General features: G+C 46.1%; 1 protein-coding gene across 1 annotated transcript in view; it reads right to left on the bottom strand.

Annotated features, from left to right (window-relative positions):
- Positions 1-24937, bottom strand: part of TSHR (thyroid stimulating hormone receptor) — a 75377-nt gene that overhangs the window by 8818 nt on the left and 41622 nt on the right. Inside the window, exons 5-8 of the mRNA XM_075282362.1 lie at positions 21213-21287; positions 18362-18436; positions 17895-17972; positions 17744-17812 (exon numbers count right to left, since the gene is read on the bottom strand). Of these exons, the coding sequence (XP_075138463.1) occupies positions 17744-17812; positions 17895-17972; positions 18362-18436; positions 21213-21287 (297 nt within the window). The remainder of the gene's footprint in view (positions 1-17743; positions 17813-17894; positions 17973-18361; positions 18437-21212; positions 21288-24937) is intronic.

Raw genomic sequence — 24937 nt, 5'->3', positions numbered from 1 at the left:
CCATTTCCTTACTATGTTCCTCATAGTGGAAACTGACAGGTTAAATCTCTGAGACAACGTTTTGTATCCTTCCCCTGAACAACTATGTTGAACAATCTTTGTTTTCAGATCATTTGAGAGCGGGCTGTCCATGTTCGGCGACCATCAAACTTAACTGAACTTGAATTGTTTTGTAGAAAGAAATGGTCCAAAATACCTTCATCCAAGATCCAGGAACTGATTAAAAGCTACAGGAAGCGACTAGAGGCTGTTATCTTTGCAAAAGGAGGATGTACTAAATATTAATGTCACTTTTCTGTTGAGGTGCCCATATTTTTGCACCGGTCAAATTTTGGTTTAATACTAGAGATGAGCGAACACTAAAATGTTCGAGGTTCGAAATTCGATTCGAACAGCCGCTCAATGTTCGTGTGTTCGAATGGGTTTCGAACCCCATTATAGTCTATGGGGAACAGATACTCGTTAAGGGGGAAACCCAAATCCGTGTCTGGAGGGTCACCAAGTCCACTATGACACCCCAGGAAATGATGCCAACACCTCTGGAATGACACTGGGACAGCAGGGGAAGCATGTCTGGGGGCATCTAACACACCAAAGACCCTCTATTACCCCAACATCACAGCCTAACAACTACACACTTTACACACTCAATACCACATCTCTGACAGTAGGAAAACACCTTGAAACATGTGTATTTGGCACTTGCAGTGAGGAGAGCTTGTCACCAGCAGTGAATTTGGCCCTTGTAGTAAGTTGAGGTTGGCACCAACATTTGTTTTGAAAATCAGGGTGGATTGAGCCTCTAACCAGCAGAGTTTGGGCAAATTCATGGTGGAGGGAGCCTCTAAACACCCCAGTTTGGGCAAATTCATGGTGGAGGGAGCCTCTAAAAACCCCAGTTTGGACCAATTCATGGTGGAGGGAGCCTCTAACCAGCCCAGTGTGGGCAAATTCATGGTGGAGGGAGCCTCTAAAAAACCCAGTTTGGACCAATTCATGGTGGAGGGAGCCTCTAACCAGCCCAGTTTGGGCAAATTCATGGTGGAGGGAGCCTCTAACCAGCCCAGTTTGGGCAAATTCATGGTGGAGGGAGCCTCTAAAAAACCCAGTTTGGACCAATTCATGGTGGAGGGAGCCTCTAACCAGCCCAGTTTGGGCAAATTCATGGTGGAGGGAGCCTCTAACCAGCCCAGTTTGGACCAATTAATGGTGGAGGGAGCCTCTAACCAGCCCAGTTTGGACCAATTAATGGTGGAGGGAGCCTCTAACCAGCCCAGTTTGGACCAATTAATGGTGGAGGGAGCCTCTAACCAGCCCAGTTTGGACCAATTAATGGTGGAGGGAGCCTCTAACCACCCCAGTTTGGACCAATTCATGGTGGAGGGAGCCTCTAAACAGCCAAGTTTGGACCAATTCATGGTGGAGGGAGCCTCTAAAAACCCCAGTTTGGACCAATTCATGGTGGAGGGAGCCTCTAACCAGCCCAGTTTGGGCAAATTCATGGTGGAGGGAGCCTCTAAACAGCCCAGTTTGGGCAAATTCATGGTGGAGGGAGCCTCTAACCAGCCCAGTTTGGACCAATTAATGGTGGAGGGAGCCGCTAAACAGCCCAGTTTGGGCAAATTCATGGTGGAGGGAGCCTCTAAACAGCCCAGTTTGGACCAATTCATGGTGGAGGGAGCCTCTAAAAAACCCAGTTTGGACCAATTCATGGTGGAGGGAGCCTCTAAACAGCCCAGTTTGGGCAAATTCATGGTGGAGGGAGCCTCTAACCAGCCCAGTTTGGACCAATTAATGGTGGAGGGAGCCTCTAAACAGCCAAGTTTTGGGAAATTCATGGTGGAGGGAGCCTCTAACCAGCCCAGTTTGGACCAATTCATGGTGGAGGGAGCCTCTAAACAGCCCAGTTTGGGCAAATTCATGGTGGAGGGAGCCTCTAAAAAACCCAGTTTGGACCAATTCATGGTGGAGGGAGCCTCTAACCAGCCCAGTTTGGACCAATTAATGGTGGAGGGAGCCTCTAAACAGCCAAGTTTGGACCAATTCATGGTGGAGGGAGCCTCTAAAAACCCCAGTTTGGACCAATTCATGGTGGAGGGAGCCTCTAACCAGCCCAGTTTGGGCAAATTCATGGTGGAGGGAGCCTCTAAACAGCCCAGTTTGGGCAAATTCATGGTGGAGGGAGCCTCTAACCAGCCCAGTTTGGACCAATTAATGGTGGAGGGAGCCGCTAAACAGCCCAGTTTGGACCAATTCATGGTGGAGGGAGCCTCTAAAAACCCCAGTTTGGACCAATTCATGGTGGAGGGAGCCTCTAAAAAACCCAGTTTGGACCAATTCATGGTGGAGGGAGCCTCTAACCAGCCCAGTTTGGACCAATTAATGGTGGAGGGAGCCTCTAAACAGCCAAGTTTGGACCAATTCATGGTGGAGGGAGCCTCTAAAAACCCCAGTTTGGACCAATTCATGGTGGAGGGAGCCTCTAACCAGCCCAGTTTGGACCAATTAATGGTGGAGGGAGCCTCTAACCAGCCCAGTTTGGACCAATTAATGGTGGAGGGAGCCTCTAACCAGCCCAGTTTGGACCAATTAATGGTGGAGGGAGCCTCTAACCACCCCAGTTTGGACCAATTCATGGTGGAGGGAGCCTCTAAACAGCCAAGTTTGGACCAATTCATGGTGGAGGGAGCCTCTAAAAACCCCAGTTTGGACCAATTCATGGTGGAGGGAGCCTCTAACCAGCCCAGTTTGGGCAAATTCATGGTGGAGGGAGCCTCTAAACAGCCCAGTCTGGGCAAATTCATGGTGGAGGGAGCCTCTAACCAGCCCAGTTTGGACCAATTAATGGTGGAGGGAGCCGCTAAACAGCCCAGTTTGGGCAAATTCATGGTGGAGGGAGCCTCTAAACAGCCCAGTTTGGACCAATTCATGGTGGAGGGAGCCTCTAAAAAACCCAGTTTGGACCAATTCATGGTGGAGGGAGCCTCTAAACAGCCCAGTTTGGGCAAATTCATGGTGGAGGGAGCCTCTAACCAGCCCAGTTTGGACCAATTAATGGTGGAGGGAGCCTCTAACCAGCCCAGTTTGGACCAATTAATGGTGGAGGGAGCCTCTAACCAGCCCAGTTTGGACCAATTAATGGTGGAGGGAGCCTCTAACCACCCCAGTTTGGACCAATTCATGGTGGAGGGAGCCTCTAAACAGCCAAGTTTGGACCAATTCATGGTGGAGGGAGCCTCTAAAAACCCCAGTTTGGACCAATTCATGGTGGAGGGAGCCTCTAACCAGCCCAGTTTGGGCAAATTCATGGTGGAGGGAGCCTCTAAACAGCCCAGTTTGGGCAAATTCATGGTGGAGGGAGCCTCTAACCAGCCCAGTTTGGACCAATTAATGGTGGAGGGAGCCGCTAAACAGCCCAGTTTGGGCAAATTCATGGTGGAGGGAGCCTCTAAACAGCCCAGTTTGGACCAATTCATGGTGGAGGGAGCCTCTAAAAAACCCAGTTTGGACCAATTCATGGTGGAGGGAGCCTCTAAACAGCCCAGTTTGGGCAAATTCATGGTGGAGGGAGCCTCTAACCAGCCCAGTTTGGACCAATTAATGGTGGAGGGAGCCTCTAAACAGCCAAGTTTTGGGAAATTCATGGTGGAGGGAGCCTCTAACCAGCCCAGTTTGGACCAATTAATGGTGGAGGGAGCCTCTAAACAGCCCAGTTTGGACCAATTCATGGTGGAGGGAGCCTCTAAACAGCCCAGTTTGGGCAAATTCATGGTGGAGGGAGCCTCTAAACAGCCCAGTTTGGACCAATTCATGGTGGAGGGAGCCTCTAAACAGCCAAGTTTTGGGAAATTCATGGTGGAGGGAGCCTCTAACCAGCCCAGTTTGGACCAATTCATGGTGGAGGGAGCCTCTAAACAGCCCAGTTTGGGCAAATTCATGGTGGAGGGAGCCTCTAAAAAACCCAGTTTGGACCAATTCATGGTGGAGGGAGCCTCTAACCAGCCCAGTTTGGGCAAATTCATGGTGGAGGGAGCCTCTAAACAGCCCAGTTTGGGCAAATTCATGGTGGAGGGAGCCTCTAACCAGCCCAGTTTGGACCAATTAATGGTGGAGGGAGCCGCTAAACAGCCCAGTTTGGGCAAATTCATGGTGGAGGGAGCCTCTAAACAGCCCAGTTTGGACCAATTCATGGTGGAGGGAGCCTCTAAAAAACCCAGTTTGGACCAATTCATGGTGGAGGGAGCCTCTAAACAGCCCAGTTTGGGCAAATTCATGGTGGAGGGAGCCTCTAACCAGCCCAGTTTGGACCAATTAATGGTGGAGGGAGCCTCTAAACAGCCAAGTTTTGGGAAATTCATGGTGGAGGGAGCCTCTAACCAGCCCAGTTTGGACCAATTAATGGTGGAGGGAGCCTCTAAACAGCCCAGTTTGGACCAATTCATGGTGGAGGGAGCCTCTAAACAGCCCAGTTTGGGCAAATTCATGGTGGAGGGAGCCTCTAAACAGCCCAGTTTGGACCAATTCATGGTGGAGGGAGCCTCTAAACAGCCCAGTTTGGGCAAATTCATGGTGGAGGGAGCCTCTAAAAAACCCAGTTTGGACCAATTCATGGTGGAGGGAGCCTCTAACCAGCCCAGTTTGGACCAATTAATGGTGGAGGGAGCCTCTAAACAGCCAAGTTTGGACCAATTCATGGTGGAGGGAGCCTCTAAAAACCCCAGTTTGGACCAATTCATGGTGGAGGGAGCCTCTAACCAGCCCAGTTTGGGCAAATTCATGGTGGAGGGAGCCTCTAAACAGCCCAGTTTGGGCAAATTCATGGTGGAGGGAGCCTCTAACCAGCCCAGTTTGGACCAATTAATGGTGGAGGGAGCCGCTAAACAGCCCAGTTTGGACCAATTCATGGTGGAGGGAGCCTCTAAAAACCCCAGTTTGGACCAATTCATGGTGGAGGGAGCCTCTAAAAAACCCAGTTTGGACCAATTCATGGTGGAGGGAGCCTCTAACCAGCCCAGTTTGGGCAAATTCATGGTGGAGGGAGCCTCTAACCAGCAGAGTTGTGGGAAAGCAGGGTGGAGGGAGCCTCTAACCAGCAGAGTTGGTGGAAATCAGGGTGGAGGGAGCCTCTAACCAGCAGAGTTGGGGGAAATCATGTTGGAGGGAGCCTAGTATTAGCAGAATTGTGCAACGCTTATGGTGGATGAGTATGAGGATGCGGAGGAATTGGAGAGGTTGAGTACAGACATGGAGTTTCATGTTGGGGTGCTTTACACAGGTGGGCACAAAAATGAAGGCTCTATCCAGTGGTGGTTCATTTTTATCAAAGTGAGCCGGTCGGCACTCTCAGCTGACAGACGGGTGCGCTTGTCAGTGATGATGCCACCGGCTGCACTGAACACCCTCTCAGATAGGACGCTGGCGGCAGGACAGGACAGCACCTCCAAGGCATATAGGGCAAGTTCAAGCCACAGGTCCAACTTCGACACCCAATACGTGTAGGGCGCAGAGGGGTCGGAGAGGACAGGGCTGTGGTCAGAAAGGTATTCCCGCAACATGCGCCTATACTTCTCACGCCTGGTGACACTAGGACCCTCCGTGTCCCAGACCTTAGACAGTGTGCCCCTCGTTTGTGTGGACCGGTGAGAACTTGGTTGCCTACTGGAGGAACTGCCCTCCCTGCCGCCAACGTCACATGCTGGAAACATCTCCATCATATTCTGCACCAATTGCCTGTGGCAAGCATTGATGCGATTGGCCCTCCCCTCTACCGGAATAAAAGACGAGATGTTGTTTTTATACCGGGGGTCAAGGATAGCAAAGATCCAGTACTGGTTGTCCTCCATGATTTTGACAATACGCTTGTCGGTTGTAAAGCACCCCAACATGAACTCAGCCATGTCTGCCACAGTGTTAGTTGGCATGACTCCTCTGGCCCCACCGGAAAGTTCAATCTCCATTTCCTCCTCATCCTCCATGTCTACCCATCCGCGCTGCAACAATGGGACGATTCGAAGTTGCCCGGAAGCCTCCTGTATCACCATCACATCATCGGACAACTCTTCTTCCTCCTCCTCCTCCTCCTCCTCCTCCATTAAACGCAGTGAAGCGGACAGATGTGTGGACCTACTCTCCAGCTGTGACGGATCGGATGCTATCCCTAACTCCTCTGTGTGATCTGAGTTATCCCTGATGTCAATCAGGGATTCTCTCAGAACACACAAGAGCGGGATTGTAAGGCTCACCATCGCATCCTCAGAGCTCACCCTCCTTGTGGACTCCTCAAAGACCCGTAGGATGTCACAAAGGTCTCTCATCCATGGCCACTCATGGATGTGAAACTGAGGCAGCTGACTTTGTGGCACCCTAGGGTTTTGTAGCTGGTATTCCATCAAAGGTCTCTGCTGCTCAACCACTCTATTCAACATCTGAAACGTTGAGTTCCAGCGTGTGGGGACGTCGCACAAAAGCCGGTGTTGTGGCACATGCAGGCGTTGCTGGAGAGATTTTAAGCTAGCAGCGGCTACTGTCGACTTGCGAAAGTGGGCGCACATGCGCTGCACTTTCACCAGTAGCTCTGGAACATTGGGGTAGCTCTTTAGGAAACGTTGCACCACTAGGTTGAAGACGTGGGCCAGGCATGGAACATGTTGGAGTCCGGCAAGCTCCAGAGCTGCTACCAGGTTCCGGCCGTTATCACAAACGACCATGCCTGGGCCCAGGTGCAGCGGCTCAAACCATATTGCCGTCTCATCGAGGAGGGCATCCCTCACCTCGGAGGCAGTGTGCTGTCTGTCCCCCAAGCTGATCAGCTTCAGCACAGCCTGCTGACGTCTACCAACGCCAGTGCTGCAACGTTTCCAACTCGTAGCTGGGGTCAATCTAATAGCGGAGGAGGAGGCGGTGGCGGAGGAGGAGGCGGTGGCGGAGGAGGAGGCGGTAGAGGAGGAGGAGGAGGGGGGTGTTCTTCTCGTGTCCCTGCCAGGAATGTTAGGCGGGGAGACGAGGTACACCGGGCCAGTTTGGGAAGCAGTCCCAGCCTCAACTACATTCACCCAGTGTGCCGTCAGTGAAATGTAGCGTCCCTGTCCGCATGCACTTGTCCACGCGTCGGTGGTCAAGTGGACCTTTGTGCAAAGCGCGGAACTAAGGGCCCGCCTGATGTTGAGTGACACGTGCTGGTGCAAGGCGGGGACGGCACACCGGGAGAAGTAGTGACGGCTAGGGACGGCATAGCGAGGTGCCGCAGTTGCCATCAGGTCCAGGAAGGCGGGAGTTTCAACAAGCCGGAACGCCAACATCTCCTGGGCCAGCAGTTTAGCGATGTTGGCGTTCAAGGCTTGCGCGTGTGGGTGGTTAGCAGTGTATTTCTGCCGCCGCTCCAATGTCTGAGAGATGGTGGGTTGTTGTAAAGAAACGCCTGATGGTGCCTTTGATGGTGCAGGAGAAGGAGATAAGACAGGACCAGGGGAGGATGAGGTAGAAGTCAACAAAGTGGCGGAGGCAGATGAAGTGGTGTCCTGGCTCGTCCTCTGGAGTGCATCGCCAGCACAGTCAGCAGTGGCAGTGGCAGAGGCAGAGGCAGTGGTAGAGGCATGGACGGCAGGCGGCCTTTGTCCTGCCGTTGCTGCCTGCCACTGATTCCAGTGCTTGGATTCCAAATGACGGCGCATTGAAGTGGTGGACAGGTTGCTCTTCTCAGAGCCCCTAATCAATTTCGAGAGGCAAATTGTGCAGACAACACTATATCTGTCCTCGGCGCATTCCTTGAAAAAACTCCACACCTTCGAGAAACGTGCCCTCGAGGTGGGAGTTTTTCGGGGCTGGGTACGAACTGGAACATCTTGGGAGATTCCGGGTGTGGCCTGGCTTCGCCTAAGTTGCTGACCTCTGCCTCTGCCTCTAGCTACCCTTTTTGGTGCTGCACCTGCCTCAACATCCACACTACTTTCCCCGCTTGACATCCCCCCTGTCCAGGTCGGGTCAGTGTCCTCATCATCCACCACTTCCTCTTCCAACTCCTGTCTCATCTCCTCCTCCCGCACAATGCGCCGGTCAACTGGATGCCCTGACGGCAACTGCGTCACATCATCGTCGATGAGGGTGGGTTGCTGGTCATCCACCACCAAATCGAACGGAGATGGAGGAGAATCTAGTGTTTGAGCATCTGGACACAGATGCTCCTCTGTTAGGTTCGTGGAATCGTGACGTGGAGAGGCAGGTTGAGGGACAATGAAAGGAGCGGAGAACAGCTCTGGGGAGCAGGGACAGTTTGGGTTATTGTTCTGTAAAGCTTCGGAATTTTGGGAGGAAGGAAGACAAGACTGTTGGGTAATAGGAGGAGAGGAGGCAGAGTCTGACTGGCTGCTGGACAATGTGCTGTAAGCGTTCTCTGACAGCCATTGCAAGACCTGTTCCTGGTTCTCGGGCCTACTAAGGTTTGTACCCTGCAGTTTAGTTAATGTGGCAAGCAACCCTGGCACTGTGGAGTGGCGCAATGCTTGCTGCCCCACAGGAGTAGGCACGGGACGCCCTGTGGCTTCACTGCTACCTTGCTCCCCAGAACCATTCCCCCGACCTCGCCCACGGCCTCGTCCACGTCCCTTTCCGGGAGCCTTGCGCATTTTGAATTCCTAGTTAGAAATTGGCACTGTATACCAGTAGTAAAAATTGTGGGTGCACGTAACCCCAATATATTCTTTGAATTACCAGTCAGAAACTGGCACTATATGGCAGTAGCAAGAAATGAGGGTATTTGTATTCCCAATATATTCTTTGAATTCCCAGTCAGACACTGGCACTATATGGCAGTAGCAAGAAATGAGGGTATTTGTATTCCCAATATATTCTTTGAATTCCCAGTCAGACAATGGCACTGTATACCAGTAGTAAAAATTGTGGGTGCACGTAACCACAATATATTCTTTGAATTACCAGTCAGAAACTGGCACTATATGGCAGTAGCAAGAAATGAGGGTATTTGTATTCCCAATATATTCTTTGAATTCCCAGTCAGACAATGGCACTGTATACCAGTAGTAAAAATTGTGGGTGCACGTAACCACAATATATTCTTTGAATTACCAGTCAGAAACTGGCACTATATGGCAGTAGCAAGAAATGAGGGTATTTATAACCCCAATATATTCTTTGAATTCCCAGTCAGACAATGGCACTGTATACCAGTAGTAAAAATTGTGGGTGCACGTAACCCCAATATATTCTTTGAATTCCCAGTCAGACACTGGCACTATATGGCAGTAGCAAGAAATGAGGGTATTTGTATTCCCAATATATTCTTTGAATTCCCAGTCAGACAATGGCACTGTATACCAGTAGTAAAAATTGTGGGTGCACGTAACCACAATATATTCTTTGAATTACCAGTCAGAAACTGGCACTATATGGCAGTAGCAAGAAATGAGGGTATTTGTATTCCCAATATATTCTTTGAATTCCCAGTCAGACAATGGCACTGTATACCAGTAGTAAAAATTGTGGGTGCACGTAACCCCAATATATTCTTTGAATTCCCAGTCAGACACTGGCACTATATGGCAGTAGCAAGAAATGAGGGTATTTGTATTCCCAATATATTCTTTGAATTCCCAGTCAGACAATGGCACTGTATACCAGTAGTAAAAATTGTGGGTGCACGTAACCCCAATATATTCTTTGAATTACCAGTCAGAAACTGGCACTATATGGCAGTAGCAAGAAATGAGGGTATTTATAACCCCAATATATTCTTTGAATTCCCAGTCAGACAATGGCACTGTATACCAGTAGTAAAAATTGTGGGTGCACGTAACCCCAATATATTCTTTGAATTCCCAGTCAGACACTGGCACTATATGGCAGTAGCAAGAAATGAGGGTATTTGTATTCCCAATATACTCTTTGAATTCCCAGTCAGACAATGGCACTGTATACCAGTAGTAAAAATTGTGGGTGCACGTAACCCCAATATATTCTTTGAATTACCAGTCAGAAACTGGCACTATATGGCAGTAGCAAGAAATGAGGGTATTTGTATTCCCAATATATTCTTTGAATTCCCAGTCAGACAATGGCACTGTATACCAGTAGTAAAAATTGTGGGTGCACGTAACCCCAATATATTCTTTGAATTCCCAGTCAGACACTGGCACTATATGGCAGTAGCAAGAAATGAGGGTATTTGTATTCCCAATATATTCTTTGAATTCCCAGTCAGACAATGGCACTGTATACCAGTAGTAAAAATTGTGGGTGCACGTAACCACAATATATTCTTTGAATTACCAGTCAGAAACTGGCACTATATGGCAGTAGCAAGAAATGAGGGTATTTGTATTCCCAATATATTCTTTGAATTCCCAGTCAGACAATGGCACTGTATACCAGTAGTAAAAATTGTGGGTGCACGTAACCACAATATATTCTTTGAATTACCAGTCAGAAACTGGCACTATATGGCAGTAGCAAGAAATGAGGGTATTTATAACCCCAATATATTCTTTGAATTCCCAGTCAGACAATGGCACTGTATACCAGTAGTAAAAATTGTGGGTGCACGTAACCCCAATATATTCTTTGAATTACCAGTCAGAAACTGGCACTATATGGCAGTAGCAAGAAATGAGGGTATTTGTATTCCCAATATATTCTTTGAATTCCCAGTCAGACAATGGCACTGTATACCAGTAGTAAAAATTGTGGGTGCACGTAACCCCAATATATTCTTTGAATTCCCAGTCAGACACTGGCACTATATGGCAGTAGCAAGAAATGAGGGTATTTGTATTCCCAATATATTCTTTGAATTCCCAGTCAGACAATGGCACTGTATACCAGTAGTAAAAATTGTGGGTGCACGTAACCCCAATATATTCTTTGAATTACCAGTCAGACACTGGTACTATATAGCAGTAGCAAGAAATGAGGGTATTTATAACCCCAATATATTCTTTGAATTCCCAGTCAGACAATGGCACTGTATACCAGTAGTAAAAATTGTGGGTGCACGTAACCCCAATATATTCTTTGAATTACCAGTCAGAAACTGGCACTATATGGCAGTAGCAAGAAATGAGGGTATTTGTATTCCCAATATATTCTTTGAATTCCCAGTCAGACAATGGCACTGTATACCAGTAGTAAAAATTGTGGGTGCACGTAACCCCAATATATTCTTTGAATTCCCAGTCAGACACTGGCACTATATGGCAGTAGCAAGAAATGAGGGTATTTGTATTCCCAATATATTCTTTGAATTCCCAGTCAGACAATGGCACTGTATACCAGTAGTAAAAATTGTGGGTGCACGTAACCCCAATATATTCTTTGAATTCCCAGTCAGACACTGGCACTATATGGCAGTAGCAAGAAATGAGGGTATTTGTATTCCCAATATATTCTTTGAATTCCCAGTCAGACAATGGCACTGTATACCAGTAGTAAAAATTGTGGGTGCACGTAACCCCAATATATTCTTTGAATTACCAGTCAGAAACTGGCACTATATGGCAGTAGCAAGAAATGAGGGTATTTATAACCCCAATATATTCTTTGAATTCCCAGTCAGACAATGGCACTGTATACCAGTAGTAAAAATTGTGGGTGCACGTAACCCCAATATATTCTTTGAATTCCCAGTCAGACACTGGCACTGTATACCAGTAGTAAAAATTGTGGGTGCACGTAACCCCAATATATTCTTTGAATTCCCAGTCAGACAATGGCACTGTATACCAGTAGTAAAAATTGTGGGTGCACGTAACCCCAATATATTCTTTGAATTACCAGTCAGAAACTGGCACTATATGGCAGTAGCAAGAAATGAGGGTATTTGTATTCCCAATATATTCTTTGAATTCCCAGTCAGACAATGGCACTGTATACCAGTAGTAAAAATTGTGGGTGCACGTAACCCCAATATATTCTTTGAATTCCCAGTCAGACACTGGCACTATATGGCAGTAGCAAGAAATGAGGGTATTTGTATTCCCAATATATTCTTTGAATTCCCAGTCAGACAATGGCACTGTATACCAGTAGTAAAAATTGTGGGTGCACGTAACCCCAATATATTCTTTGAATTCCCAGTCAGACACTGGCACTATATGGCAGTAGCAAGAAATGAGGGTATTTGTATTCCCAATATATTCTTTGAATTCCCAGTCAGACAATGGCACTGTATACCAGTAGTAAAAATTGTGGGTGCACGTAACCCCAATATATTCTTTGAATTACCAGTCAGAAACTGGCACTATATGGCAGTAGCAAGAAATGAGGGTATTTGTATTCCCAATATATTCTTTGAATTCCCAGTCAGACAATGGCACTGTATACCAGTAGTAAAAATTGTGGGTGCACGTAACCCCAATATATTCTTTGAATTCCCAGTCAGACACTGGCACTATATGGCAGTAGCAAGAAATGAGGGTATTTGTATTCCCAATATATTCTTTGAATTCCCAGTCAGACAATGGCACTGTATACCAGTAGTAAAAATTGTGGGTGCACGTAACCCCAATATATTCTTTGAATTCCCAGTCAGACACTGGCACTATATGGCAGTAGCAAGAAATGAGGGTATTTGTATTCCCAATATATTCTTTGAATTCCCAGTCAGACAATGGCACTGTATACCAGTAGTAAAAATTGTGGGTGCACGTAACCCCAATATATTCTTTGAATTCCCAGTCAGACACTGGCACTATATGGCAGTAGCAAGAAATGAGGGTATTTGTATTCCCAATATATTCTTTGAATTCCCAGTCAGACAATGGCACTGTATACCAGTAGTAAAAATTGTGGGTGCACGTAACCCCAATATATTCTTTGAATTCCCAGTCAGACACTGGCACTATATGGCAGTAGCAAGAAATGAGGGTATTTGTATTCCCAATATATTCTTTGAATTCCCAGTCAGACAATGGCACTGTATACCAGTAGTAAAAATTGTGGGTGCACGTAACCCCAATATATTCTTTGAATTCCCAGTCAGACACTGGCACTATATGGCAGTAGCAAGAAATGAGGGTATTTGTATTCCCAATATATTCTTTGAATTCCCAGTCAGACAATGGCACTGTATACCAGTAGTAAAAATTGTGGGTGCACGTAACCCCAATATATTCTTTGAATTACCAGTCAGAAACTGGTACTATATGGCAGTAGCAAGAAATGAGGGTATTTGTATTCCCAATATATTCTTTGAATTCCCAGTCAGACAATGGCACTGTATACCAGTAGTAAAAATTGTGGGTGCACGTAACCCCAATATATTCTTTGAATTCCCAGTCAGACACTGGCACTATATGGCAGTAGCAAGAAATGAGGGTATTTGTATTCCCAATATATTCTTTGAATTCCCAGTCAGACAATGGCACTGTATACCAGTAGTAAAAATTGTGGGTGCACGTAACCCCAATATATTCTTTGAATTCCCAGTCAGACACTGGCACTATATGGCAGTAGCAAGAAATGAGGGTATTTATAACCCCAATATATTCTTTGAATTCCCAGTCAGACAATGGCACTGTATACCAGTAGTAAAAATTGTGGGTGCACGTAACCCCAATATATTCTTTGAATTCCCAGTCAGACACTGGCACTATATGGCAGTAGCAAGAAATGAGGGTATTTGTATTCCCAATATATTCTTTGAATTCCCAGTCAGACAATGGCACTGTATACCAGTAGTAAAAATTGTGGGTGCACGTAACCCCAATATATTCTTTGAATTCCCAGTCAGACACTGGCACTATATGGCAGTAGCAAGAAATGAGGGTATTTGTATTCCCAATATATTCTTTGAATTCCCAGTCAGACAATGGCACTGTATACCAGTAGTAAAAATTGTGGGTGTATATAGCCCCAATTCTATTGCTAGGGGACTTGCAGGGTATTTCTGGGGTGAAGGTGGGGGGGCACACCGTTGGAACGGGTATCGGGGTATATATCGGGTATAGGGGAATACACTGACAGTGTATTCCATTCAGGATCCTGGGAAAGCTGGGTTGCGGCGATTGAGCCCGTCAGTGCCACGTTACACTGACAAGCTTCTCCCTGGAATTTAGCTCTTACAAGAGCTGTTGTGGTTGTCTTCTCCTTCCTATCCTAGCCTGTCCCTGCCTACCCAGAATCTAAGCCCTAGCTAGCTGGACGGAAACCTCCGTCCTCGGTGAATTGCAAGCTCAGAATGACGCGAACCTGGGCGGCGCTGTTCTTTTAAATTAGAGGTCACATGTTTTCGGCAGCCAATGGGTTTTGCCTACTTTTCTCAACGTCACCGGTGTCGTAGTTCCTGTCCCACCTACCCTGCGCTGTTATTGGAGCAAAAAAGGCGCCAGGGAAGGTGGGAGGGGAATCGAGTAATGGCGCACTTTACCACGCGGTGTTCGATTCGATTCGAACATGCCGAACAGCCTAATATCCGATCGAACATGAGTTCGATAGAACACTGTTCGCTCATCTCTATTTAATACATATTGCGCATTTTCTGTTAGTACAATAAACCTCATTTCAATCCTGAAATATTACTGTGTCCATCAGTTATTAGATATATCAAACTGAAATGGCTGTTGCAAACACCAAAATATTTAGAACTAAAAATGATTAAGATTAATAGGGGTGCCCAAACTTTTTCATAGGACTGTATATACATTTTGCTATCTGACGATACTACACTATGTACAGCTTGGTGCTGTTTGTTTTCTTTCATTGATCGAATGATTTTTGGCCTTCTGTTGAGAACTAGAAACATCTCACATAATTCTGACAGTGCAAAATTATTGCTGCCATCTGGGCATCAACCTTTCCCTCCCTTGGATAGGCACTCCTGCCTCACTAGCAGCTCTGCAGATGTTTGCTTAGTACCACTCAACGTGCGGCGGGGGTCAGGACAGGTATTAACTGCAGTCAGGAAATATCAGATACCTTACAGCCAGGCACAAGACAAGCTAACATCCCGATAATCTCCCTTATAACCGCCGTCTCACACATAGGGAATCCGAGATCTGGACGGCTCCTTTGTAAACACACAGATTGTACCAGTAATTACACGTAGATATTTCTTCACCCCGTGTGAGGACAAGGCTATGGTGTATGAGTGTGTTATTACAACCACTATGTCTGTAAATCCCGAGTAATCTTGAGTTGCATGTTGTCTTGTACTATAGTCACATCCAAAACTGCATTCACCATACTGATGGCTTCCTATTAGCTCTCAGGCAGAGGAAATTCACATCTTTGGGTTGGTTCGCATCTGCATTTGGTAATCCGTTCAGGGAGTCCGCATGGGGACCCCCCCAAACGGATTACCGAACGCATTTGCAAGTGGTGTGCAGTGAGAGCACACGGACCCCATAGACTATAATGAGGTCCGTGTGCTTTCACATGATCTCCGCACGGAACATGCGGACAGAAAAGTAGATTGTGAAGTACTTTCCTGTCTGCATGTTCCCTGCGGAGATCTTGCAGCAAGCACACGGACCCCATTACAGTCTATGGGGATTCGTGTGCTTTTACTGCACACTACTTGCAAATGCGTTTGGCAATCCGTTTGGGGGAGTCCCCATGTGGCCTCCCCTGAATGGATTACCAACACAGATGTCAACGAGGCCTAAGGATCAATGCACACTGAGTTTTTTGGTGAGGATTTTGACGCTAAATCCGTGTCAGAATCCGCCTCCAAAAAAGCCTCTCCATAGAGTTCTATGTATTCTGCTAGCTTTTTTTTCCGCTAGTGGATAAAAAGCGGCATGACCTTTCTTCAGGCGGATTCTGCCTGAAAAAAACAACGGGAGTCAATGGGAGGCAGAAAAAACGCTAGCGTTTTTTGACGCTGCTTTTGCAAAAACCGCTACCGTTTTTTTCAAGGTCCATACACTGTGCTGGAGGAAAAAAACATTTCCTAATTCCTGAAGCGGATTTTGCCTCTCCAAAATCTTCATCAAAAAACTCAGTGTACATTGACCCTTAGTGCTGCCCCATGCTGGGTGAGTATCTGTACAGAGAATCTCTACTGTGCCACAATGATAGACACTTTAACACTGGGAACTGTAGACAACACTACATCTTCTAGAATGTAACGCAACGTATATTAGTGTTAAGTATCACCTAATATTTAGAGGTGTGTCTGTCAACAAATTGCTGACTATATATAGCCAGCCATACATATGAGATAGCTGGAGGCCGAAAGCCCAGCTCTCCTATACACAAGTACGGTCAGCTCGGTACTGAACAGAAAAGGGAAGAAAGACTGCCAGAAAGGTCAGGCAGTGTCTCATGAAACGTACAGATCTGGTATAGTACATCAGACACAGAAGGTGTCACAAGACTTATCATGGTCTTATTTCTACTTGATTCTTCCAGACTATCTTGTAAGAATCTTTAATATGTTGCAATGAACTGCAGACTCTGTATCATTGCAGAGAAGTGAACGCCCCCAGAATTAAACAGAACTTATTTTCTCATAAATTCTCTCTTGCAAATAGCGCCAAGGCTGGAAAGGTTACTCGAGCGAACTGAGCATTCACATTGTGTCAATGAGCCAAAGATTTGACAGGAAAGTAAATGTAACTTTTTTATGAAATGTATAAATTTTTACTGAAATTCAACAGTCTAGTCCTATTTCCCTCTGAAGTTTGCTGTCAAAGGAAAGTTATGAGGTCCCCGTGCACATTAGATGGTCATCAGGTCCTTCGAAATCAGCAGGGTTGACGGACATCAATCTATTGTGTATGGCCACTTTTACTTTCGAGTTACATAAGAGCTGTATTCAAAGTTCTGCTAGTTTATGGTACTAATTTTACATATTTTATAGAAGAAAGGCCAAATAACTGTGATTATAAGAAAGTTCTAGTGTCTGCAGTTTATATAAAACTTTCACAAAAAAAAAAGGGTACTATTCCGTTATCGGGCCAGCAGCAGCGCATTTCAGCACCAGCTTTCGGGACAGCAGTTCAGTTCAGCAGCGGGAATTACAATGACATCCGAGGACTGCTGGCCCGATGCTTGTGCCCAGTAGCCAGTACATCAATGACCCCCCCTCCATCTCCTCCTCCTTCCAGTGCTGCCCCCCAGCTCTCCTTACATCTACCCCGTACCCTCTCCCCGCCACATGACTAAGCCGATGCTGGCCCGATGATAGAGGCCGTGCTTGTGTGTAGTAGGCAGTACATCGATCGATGCCCTCATCCTCCTCTTCCTTCCAGTGCTGCCCCCCAGCTCTTCTTACATCTGCCCCGTACCCTCTCCCTGTAATAGGCCTCACCGTAAATCTTGAGCAATGAATGCTACTAGATAGCCGCCGGACGCTGCAGAAAGTTTGTCCCTCCGGCTCGCTGTAGCTCACCGTTCCTATAGTCGGCGTGTTTCTTGTCAGGGCCTGGATTGAGCCCCGGTGTCTTTCCTTTCGGTCTCGGTACTAGCGCTGAGGTGAGGCCTAGTCGTGTGGCGGGGAGAGGGTACGGGGAAGATGTAAGGAGAGCTGGGGGGCAGCACTGGCAGGAGGAGAAGGATGGGGGAGGGGGGTCATCGATGTACTGGTTACTGGGCACAAGCATCGGGCCAGCAGTCCTCGGATGTCATTGTAATTCCCGCTGCTGAACTGCTGTCCCGAAAGCTGCTGCTGAACTGCGCTGCTGCTGGCCCGATAACGGAATAGTACCAAAAAAAGATATTATATACATGACAATAGTGCTGTTGATGGGACTTTTCACACTCCTGGGGCCCCTGTAGATAAGGTTGTACTTACACGAAAGTCAAGTTGGTTCCATTGAAGGCATGTCCCTGCAACTTGGTGAAACCGTTATTGTAGAGTTTACTGAAGAGACAGAAGAAAAATTGATGAAATGGAAATTCTTAGAGAACGTGAACTCAGTGGAGAAACAATGGCTGCTACTCACAGGGTCAGAAATCCACTGGACAGCCCCTGAAATGCATTGGTTGGCACAAGTGCCATGTTTGGATTGTCAGCAATCTCCCTGCAGAGAGAAAAAGAGAACAGAAAACCTTCTGAGAAGTCCAAATTTTCTTTGGGATCAAGAAAGTATTCTATTATAAATGTATCGAAAGATATGAATGTAGGACTATTCAACTTGTGAGACAGTGCATGGCTTGGCACGGGGCAGGGAGCTCAATCAGGGAAGGTGTGGAAAGGCCACCAGTGTAACATAGAAAACTCTATAATGGGGGGGGGGATCTATCAAGCTTGTGTAGTCGTTTATATACTATCTAAAGATATTACGAAGAATTTGATATTTATCTTGAAGGTGGTGGTGGGGCCCCTACAGAGTTATCTGACTCCTTCAGTAATAGACAGTTTATGAAAGACTATATTGTAACAATGCAACAGACTGATCGTGTCACTTACACAAAAATACTGCCCACCAGAGAGCGAATTTGGCTTAAATCAGGGAAAATGGAGAGACCGGTGTTTAAAATCACTCTGAAAAAAAGAGAAGTGACAGCGATGTTACCAACATTCAAAGCTTCACCCACAAGAGACCCCCAATGCTCTAGACTCTACGCTACCACACTGTATACTATTAAAGGGATGGTACAAGCAAAATGCCCCCATGTTCTGTGCCCAGACCGTGCACAAGAAGAAAAGAGGACAATATCATATTATTGCTTTGCTATAGTGGCAATAATTTCTTTATAGAAGGCATAGTACAGACTGCAGTGTCAGAGTCTGTATTCCAGGTCTTTACTCATCTACTCTCAAATACTTTATGTAGCATCCCTGTGGACACTGCTTAAATTGTTACATGCTATTTTAAGTTCTGTGCCACTAAGGCTATATATATGTTTTGTATGTTGTTTTTGTATTGTTTTTATATGGTTTTCAGTTTTCCTTTTGTTTCCCACTTCCACTGTGGTCTGGATCCTCTTCTATTTGAAGGGACTTGGTACATCCCTGGCTAATCACTGGCCTAGGCTAAGGGGTGAAGACTGTGACCTTTGGTTCACATCTGCATTTGGTAATCCAAACGGAATACCAAACGCACTGGCAAGCAGTATGCAGTAAAAGCACACGGATGCAATAGACTACAATAGACTATAATGGGGTCCGTGTGCTTACCGCAAGATCTCTGCACGGAACATGCGGACAGGAAAGTACTTCACAATCTATTTTTCGGTCTGCATGAGTCATGCGGAGATTATAGTCTATGGGGTCCATGTGCTTTCACTGCACACCGCTTGCAAATGCGTTTGATAGTCTGTTCAGGGGGGGTCCCCATAGGGATTATCGACGCAGATGTGAACGAGGCCTGAGTCTCTAGTGACTGTTAGTCAGTGGTTAGTGTGTGTGTTTAGCGGTGGTGCAAGTGTGTGTTAGCATTGCAACACCTGGGGGAAGAAACCAGACATCTGCCCCCTGAGATACAGAAGATATGCTGTCAGCCCCAATAGAGGAGCAAGTGTGTTATACTAGAGGAATTTGAGGTTGTGGAACCTGCCAGCCAGGACTCGTTCATCTCCAGGTATCTGGGTTCCTGGGACTTCATTTAATACAGCCTCCATAGCCAAAGTGGATGAAGCAAAGACTATATATTACTAGAGTGGAGGCACCGTAATACCATCTGTATTTTGGCATCCCTCATCCCAAAGCTTGTGACTTTATGCTATTTTGTGTGCCAAAAAAAGTTTTCCCAAATAAAGTGTGTGGGTTGATGCTTAGTGAGAGATGCTTGGCCTCATGTGGCCTGACAAATTCACTATAATTTATGCTAGAAACTCTAAATTATTTTATTATGCCAACTCCTAATTGTAGATTTGAGTTCCTAGAAAACTAAGGGCAAAAGAATGTAACAAATTTATTAAGAAGACACATGTAAATTAGTTGCATCTTATTAGGTCTTGATGAAGTTCCCGGTCAGCCTCATTGCATCTCATAGCTATACATATAATATTTACTAATTCCCTAGATAGCCTCCTTCCCACTCAGGCAGCCATGACTATAGTCTCCAGTAAGGGGGCGTTCACACTACCGTTGGTGTCCGATTGCAGTGTCCGTTGCTACTGTCCGTTCAAGATTTTAGCAACGGACACTAGCTGTGTCCGTTACAATTTCCATTAATGTCAATGGGATTTCATCTGTTGTCCGTTTGTGTCCGTTTGTGTCCTTAAGGGCTCGTTCACATCTGCGGCCCGGTCTCCGTACTTAGGTTTCCGTTTCCTGCCTAAAACACAGGCAGGATACGGAAACCTGCAGGAGACTTTCTCACCCATTCATTTGAATGGGTGAGAAAGCTGTCCGGCCGTGCGCGTCGGTGAGCGTTTTGCGCTCTCCGCCGCGAAACCGGGTTTTATAATCCGGACACAGAGTCGGACATGCAGTACTCTGTGTCCGAATAAAAAAATCCGGTTTCGCGGCGGAGAGCGCAAAACGCTCACCGACGCGCACGGCCGGACCCGGTCTATGGTTTCCGTCTTCTGGCATGCAGAAGACGGAAACCATAGTACGGAGACCCCAGACGCAGGTGTGAACCCAGTGTAAGGGTCCGTTAACAACCATGTCCGTTTTTTCAAGCGGACAGAGAAATCACACATGCAGGATTTTTCTGTCCGTTTGAAAAAACGGACAGAAAGTGTCCGTTTTTTATTTAACATTGAGGTCTATGGGCAACGGACATATAACGGACAGTAACTGATGGCCATCAGTTACAGTCCGTTATTTTCTGTCCGTTTATTTTCTGCACATGCTCAGAAAGCATAAACAGCAAGAAGAAAAAAACGGACAGTATAAAAAAACGGACACTAACTGATGCTAACTGATACTAATGTGTCCGTTTTTTTAACTGATCCATTAAATGGATCAGTTAAAAAGACGGACACATTAACATCAGTTAGCATCAGTTAGTGTCCGTTAATGTCCGTTATGATAGGTGTCCGTTTTTTTTTCTTTTAAACGGACACCTTCATAACGGACACCAACGGTAGTGTGAACGCCCCCTTAGTTCTCATACAGCTAGGTCGATAATACAGTATTTGTAACATAAAATCTGAAACAATAAAAAGAAATGGTACATGCTTGCTCACAAGTCAGTCATCTTAAGCAGTCTTCTCATCTTTGTTGTATACTGGCATGGTTGTGGTTCTTCTCTGACAAGCAGCATAAATACAGGAATGAGGACTGTGACTGAGCATGCATGTACACCACACCTACATTGCTATACATGCAAAGATGGTCGCACGTTGCCCTCACCCATTGTACTCACAGATAATTCAGCATTGGCAAATCCTGGAATGCCCCAGGTTCAATACAGTTCAGATTCATAAGACTTCGGATTTCTCTGCAATAGACGAAAAAAAAAAAAAGGTAAAAAGATGGTTAGCAAAAGCAAGAAACGGCAAATACAAAAATACAGGGTGTGTAGAAGAAGATGCCCATAGTGCTGCTCAGAGAGGAGAGTACTATCTGTAGGTTCAGAGGCCATATTACCATCTTACCCAGATATAATAGTGTACTCGGAGGCCTGGTTCAAATCTGCGTTTGGGTTTTTGTTTGGAGAGTCTGCTTGGAGACCCCTGAACGGAAACCTATATACATAAAAAAGCGGTTACCTAAGGAAAGCCGCGGTCCCCTAGACTATAATGGAGGCTCGTATGGTTTCTACACAAAACATGTGAAGTCTCCACATGTTTGGTGCGGAAACTGAGTGGAAACCACACAGGCCCCATTATAGTCTATTTCCCAAGTAACCACTTTCTTATGCGTATAGATTTCCATTCAGGGGATCCCCAAGTGGACTCCCCGAGTGGAAACCCAAATGCAGATATGAACCAGGCCTGAGTCTACACAAAGTCCTCACTGCCAGAATCTCCAAACTTTTCTCAAAGTTACAATCTCTCATTGGACCTCAACATTCTGGAAAATGCAGAATTCACATGACTAGAGAAGAGTGACAACACTGAAGTATGAGGTACAAAGTGTCTCTTGTACTGGCTAACAGGATATCTATCATAGAAAGAATTATGTGGCCAGTTTTGCCCCAGGAAGGGGTTAAGCAGGGAGGAAAGCAGTCATGCTATAACCTAATCCATATGTGTTCTGATCAAAACTTTATCAGCTATAATCCCTGTCAGCATGATGTCAGCGGGCGTAGCACAACACAGGATTTGGCTGACCCTCTACTCAGCATACAAGTGGCAGGTTGAGTGCTGACCGAAAGTCTGTCCTATGTCTAGAAACATGTGCGTTTCTTCAAACACAGGATGCTCACACTAGTGTCATTGCTAATAGAGCTCATCCAGCACGAGGAGCCAGAGCTGCTGAGCCAAACATCCCTCCAGCAAGGCTGCAGATCACAATGCCTAGCTACGTTTGTTTTGGTAGGTTGGCAATGGATACGTGGCTACGTAAATGCAGGAATGCAAAATTTTGAGAGAGGGCATTCCAGGGAGCATATAGGGTGTATTGGAAGGGGACATGCAGAGAGGGGGTGTATTATACCCCCCACCTAGTGTAACATCCCTGGCCTGCAGTGTTATTATATTTGGCCTACGAGAACATACCAAATGTCTTCTAGAATGTCTAGTAGAGTAGATCAGAGTGTAGCAAACTGTATTAAGCTTCTATGTTTAAAGAGAACCTTTCACGTCCTCTGGCATCTGCGGTATTATATACTGCTAGAAAGCTGACAGTGCACTGAATTCAGTGCACTGTTGGCTTTCCTGATGTGCACCCGGGTGCAGGAGAAATCGGTGCCAGTAGTTTTGGCACCAATATCTCTCCACTGCGCAGTAAGGAACGCATAGCATTGTATTGTGAGAGGGGCGCTTTCCTTACCTCCCATTAAGGCCCATCCTTCTAAAGGTGAAGATGGCAAAACTAACGGCACCTATATCCCTGGCACTGGGGTGCGTACTGTCAAAGCTGACAGTGCATTAAATTCAGTGCAGAATTCAGTTGTCAGTGCCAGAGGGCATTAAACAAAACTTAAGTTTGTTTCCATATGAAAAGGTTCATTGTTATATCTGATAAAAAGCAAAAACTTCCTCAGTTGTAAACATGTTTCCAATAATCGTCAAAGTTGCCCTGCGACTGCGATTTTGGCCCACTATGTATTTGAGTTTGACACCCCTGCGCAGGCAGTGCACAGCAAGCACATGGACCACATTATAAATAATCTATGGGGTCCGGGTGCTTTTACAGCACAGCGCTTGCAATTGCGCTTGTTTTCCGTCCGGGGGGGGGAAGGGTGTCTCCATGTGGACTCCTTCCGGACAGAACACATACGCTAATGTGAACCAGGGGTAACGAAAAAAAAAATAATTGATGAACACCTTCACTTAACATGCAGGAATGAGGCAAAGAATGCTAATTAACTTACTAAAAGAGGACCTGCCACCAGGTTTCAAATGGCCAACAAAATATCTCACCTGATAGGCGCTCTCATTTTATGTAAATTAGTGTAAATTAGCCAAATTGGAGGCAACACTGCATCACATACAGCAGAGACATTGCCCAAGAGACCCTGATTTGTATAAATCACTTTGGATAAACAAAATGACAAAAATTTTATTAGAGGAAGAGAACTCATTTTGTTTGTGGCCCCTGAAATGACAAGTCCCACCCTTGACAACATTATCAAGTTCCGGTTTCTGAATACGACAAAAGCTGTAAATCTGCTGGATTGGGTTGGTGGTCTTATCACTTTATCTCGACTTTTTTTGCATTGCTTTCAGTAGTGGCTTTTGTTGCGAGTTACCATGTGCAGCAAGTTATCAGATTAAAGCTGAAGATGGTTACATTTGTGTGTAAATATATATGACTATACACATACAGGTTTGGTTCATGTCTGTGCACGGGTTTCCATTCAGGGGGTCCACAAGGGGACCCACCGAACAGAAACCTAATCCGCATAAAAACGCGGTTACCTTAGGAAACCTGTGGACCCCATAGACTATAATGGGTTCACTGTGGTTTCCGTTGGGTTTTCGCTCAAAAAGGAATATAAATGCAGAGAGAAAAGCACTGCTTGCTTGAGAAGGGTACAGAATCCTGGTACGGAGTAGCAAGCACAGATGTGAACCGAGCGACATAGAGTAGATTAGTAACAGGAGTAAATGCAGGTTGGGAATAACTCATCAAATATTGTAGACTATGCTCTATAATGCCAGATATATGCTAGGTGTGAGCCCAGGAGCTTACACTTTGATATCAGGGTATTTACTGCACAGTTGTATCCAGAAGAATCTGCACTCGGCATCTGATTTCTTGCCAGCTCTTCCAAGCCTCCTCATTTCTATAATTGCCCTACAAGCCGCCAGGATCGCGCCTTATAAACAAACGTCGTCTGCCGCAGGTTTATTTTCATTTTCTTCTCTTACATAAAGTTTTCACAGGCCAGGAGCTTAAAATAACATAACTGGCAATTACCTGCAGAGTCCCTACTGGCATCTGTGGTAAAAAGAAGAGACCGATGCTGGAGTAAGGGGCTGGGGAACTAGAAGTCACAGGATGGCTACAGTCTCTGGGACTGCCACGCAAAAAAAGAGAGAACTGTGTCTGTCACTAAGGGATTTTGTCCCTTAGTTATCCCTCATCAACATAATAGGGCAGAAAAGTGTGATTGCTTGGGATCTGACCTCTGGGACCCCCACGATCATGAGAATGAAGGGTCAAATGTTCCTCTGTGTGCTACATGTAAATGGAACAGTGGTGTGCATGCAAGGTCACCGCTTCATTCACTTGTATGGGGCAGCTGCTGTCCTGGCAGTCCCACAAAAGTGAATGGAGCAGTGGCCACACATGTGCATCAGCACTCCATTCACATGGAGCTGACAGGGAAACTTGTGCCCTCCATTCTCCTGATAGTTTACACTGTAGTCCCAGAGGTCTGACCCCAGAAATCACTTATCCTCACAAAATTGTCAATAAAAAAGTATCAGTACCCATGTTGTAAAAAAAAAATGTAACTTTTAATCATATAGGATAAAA

Source organism: Leptodactylus fuscus, chromosome 7 (genome assembly GCF_031893055.1).
Source record: "Leptodactylus fuscus isolate aLepFus1 chromosome 7, aLepFus1.hap2, whole genome shotgun sequence".
In the NCBI taxonomy this organism is placed as follows: Eukaryota; Metazoa; Chordata; class Amphibia; order Anura; family Leptodactylidae; genus Leptodactylus; species Leptodactylus fuscus.
Note: the sequence above shows the minus strand (reverse complement) of the source record. Positions and strands in the feature narration are given on the sequence as shown.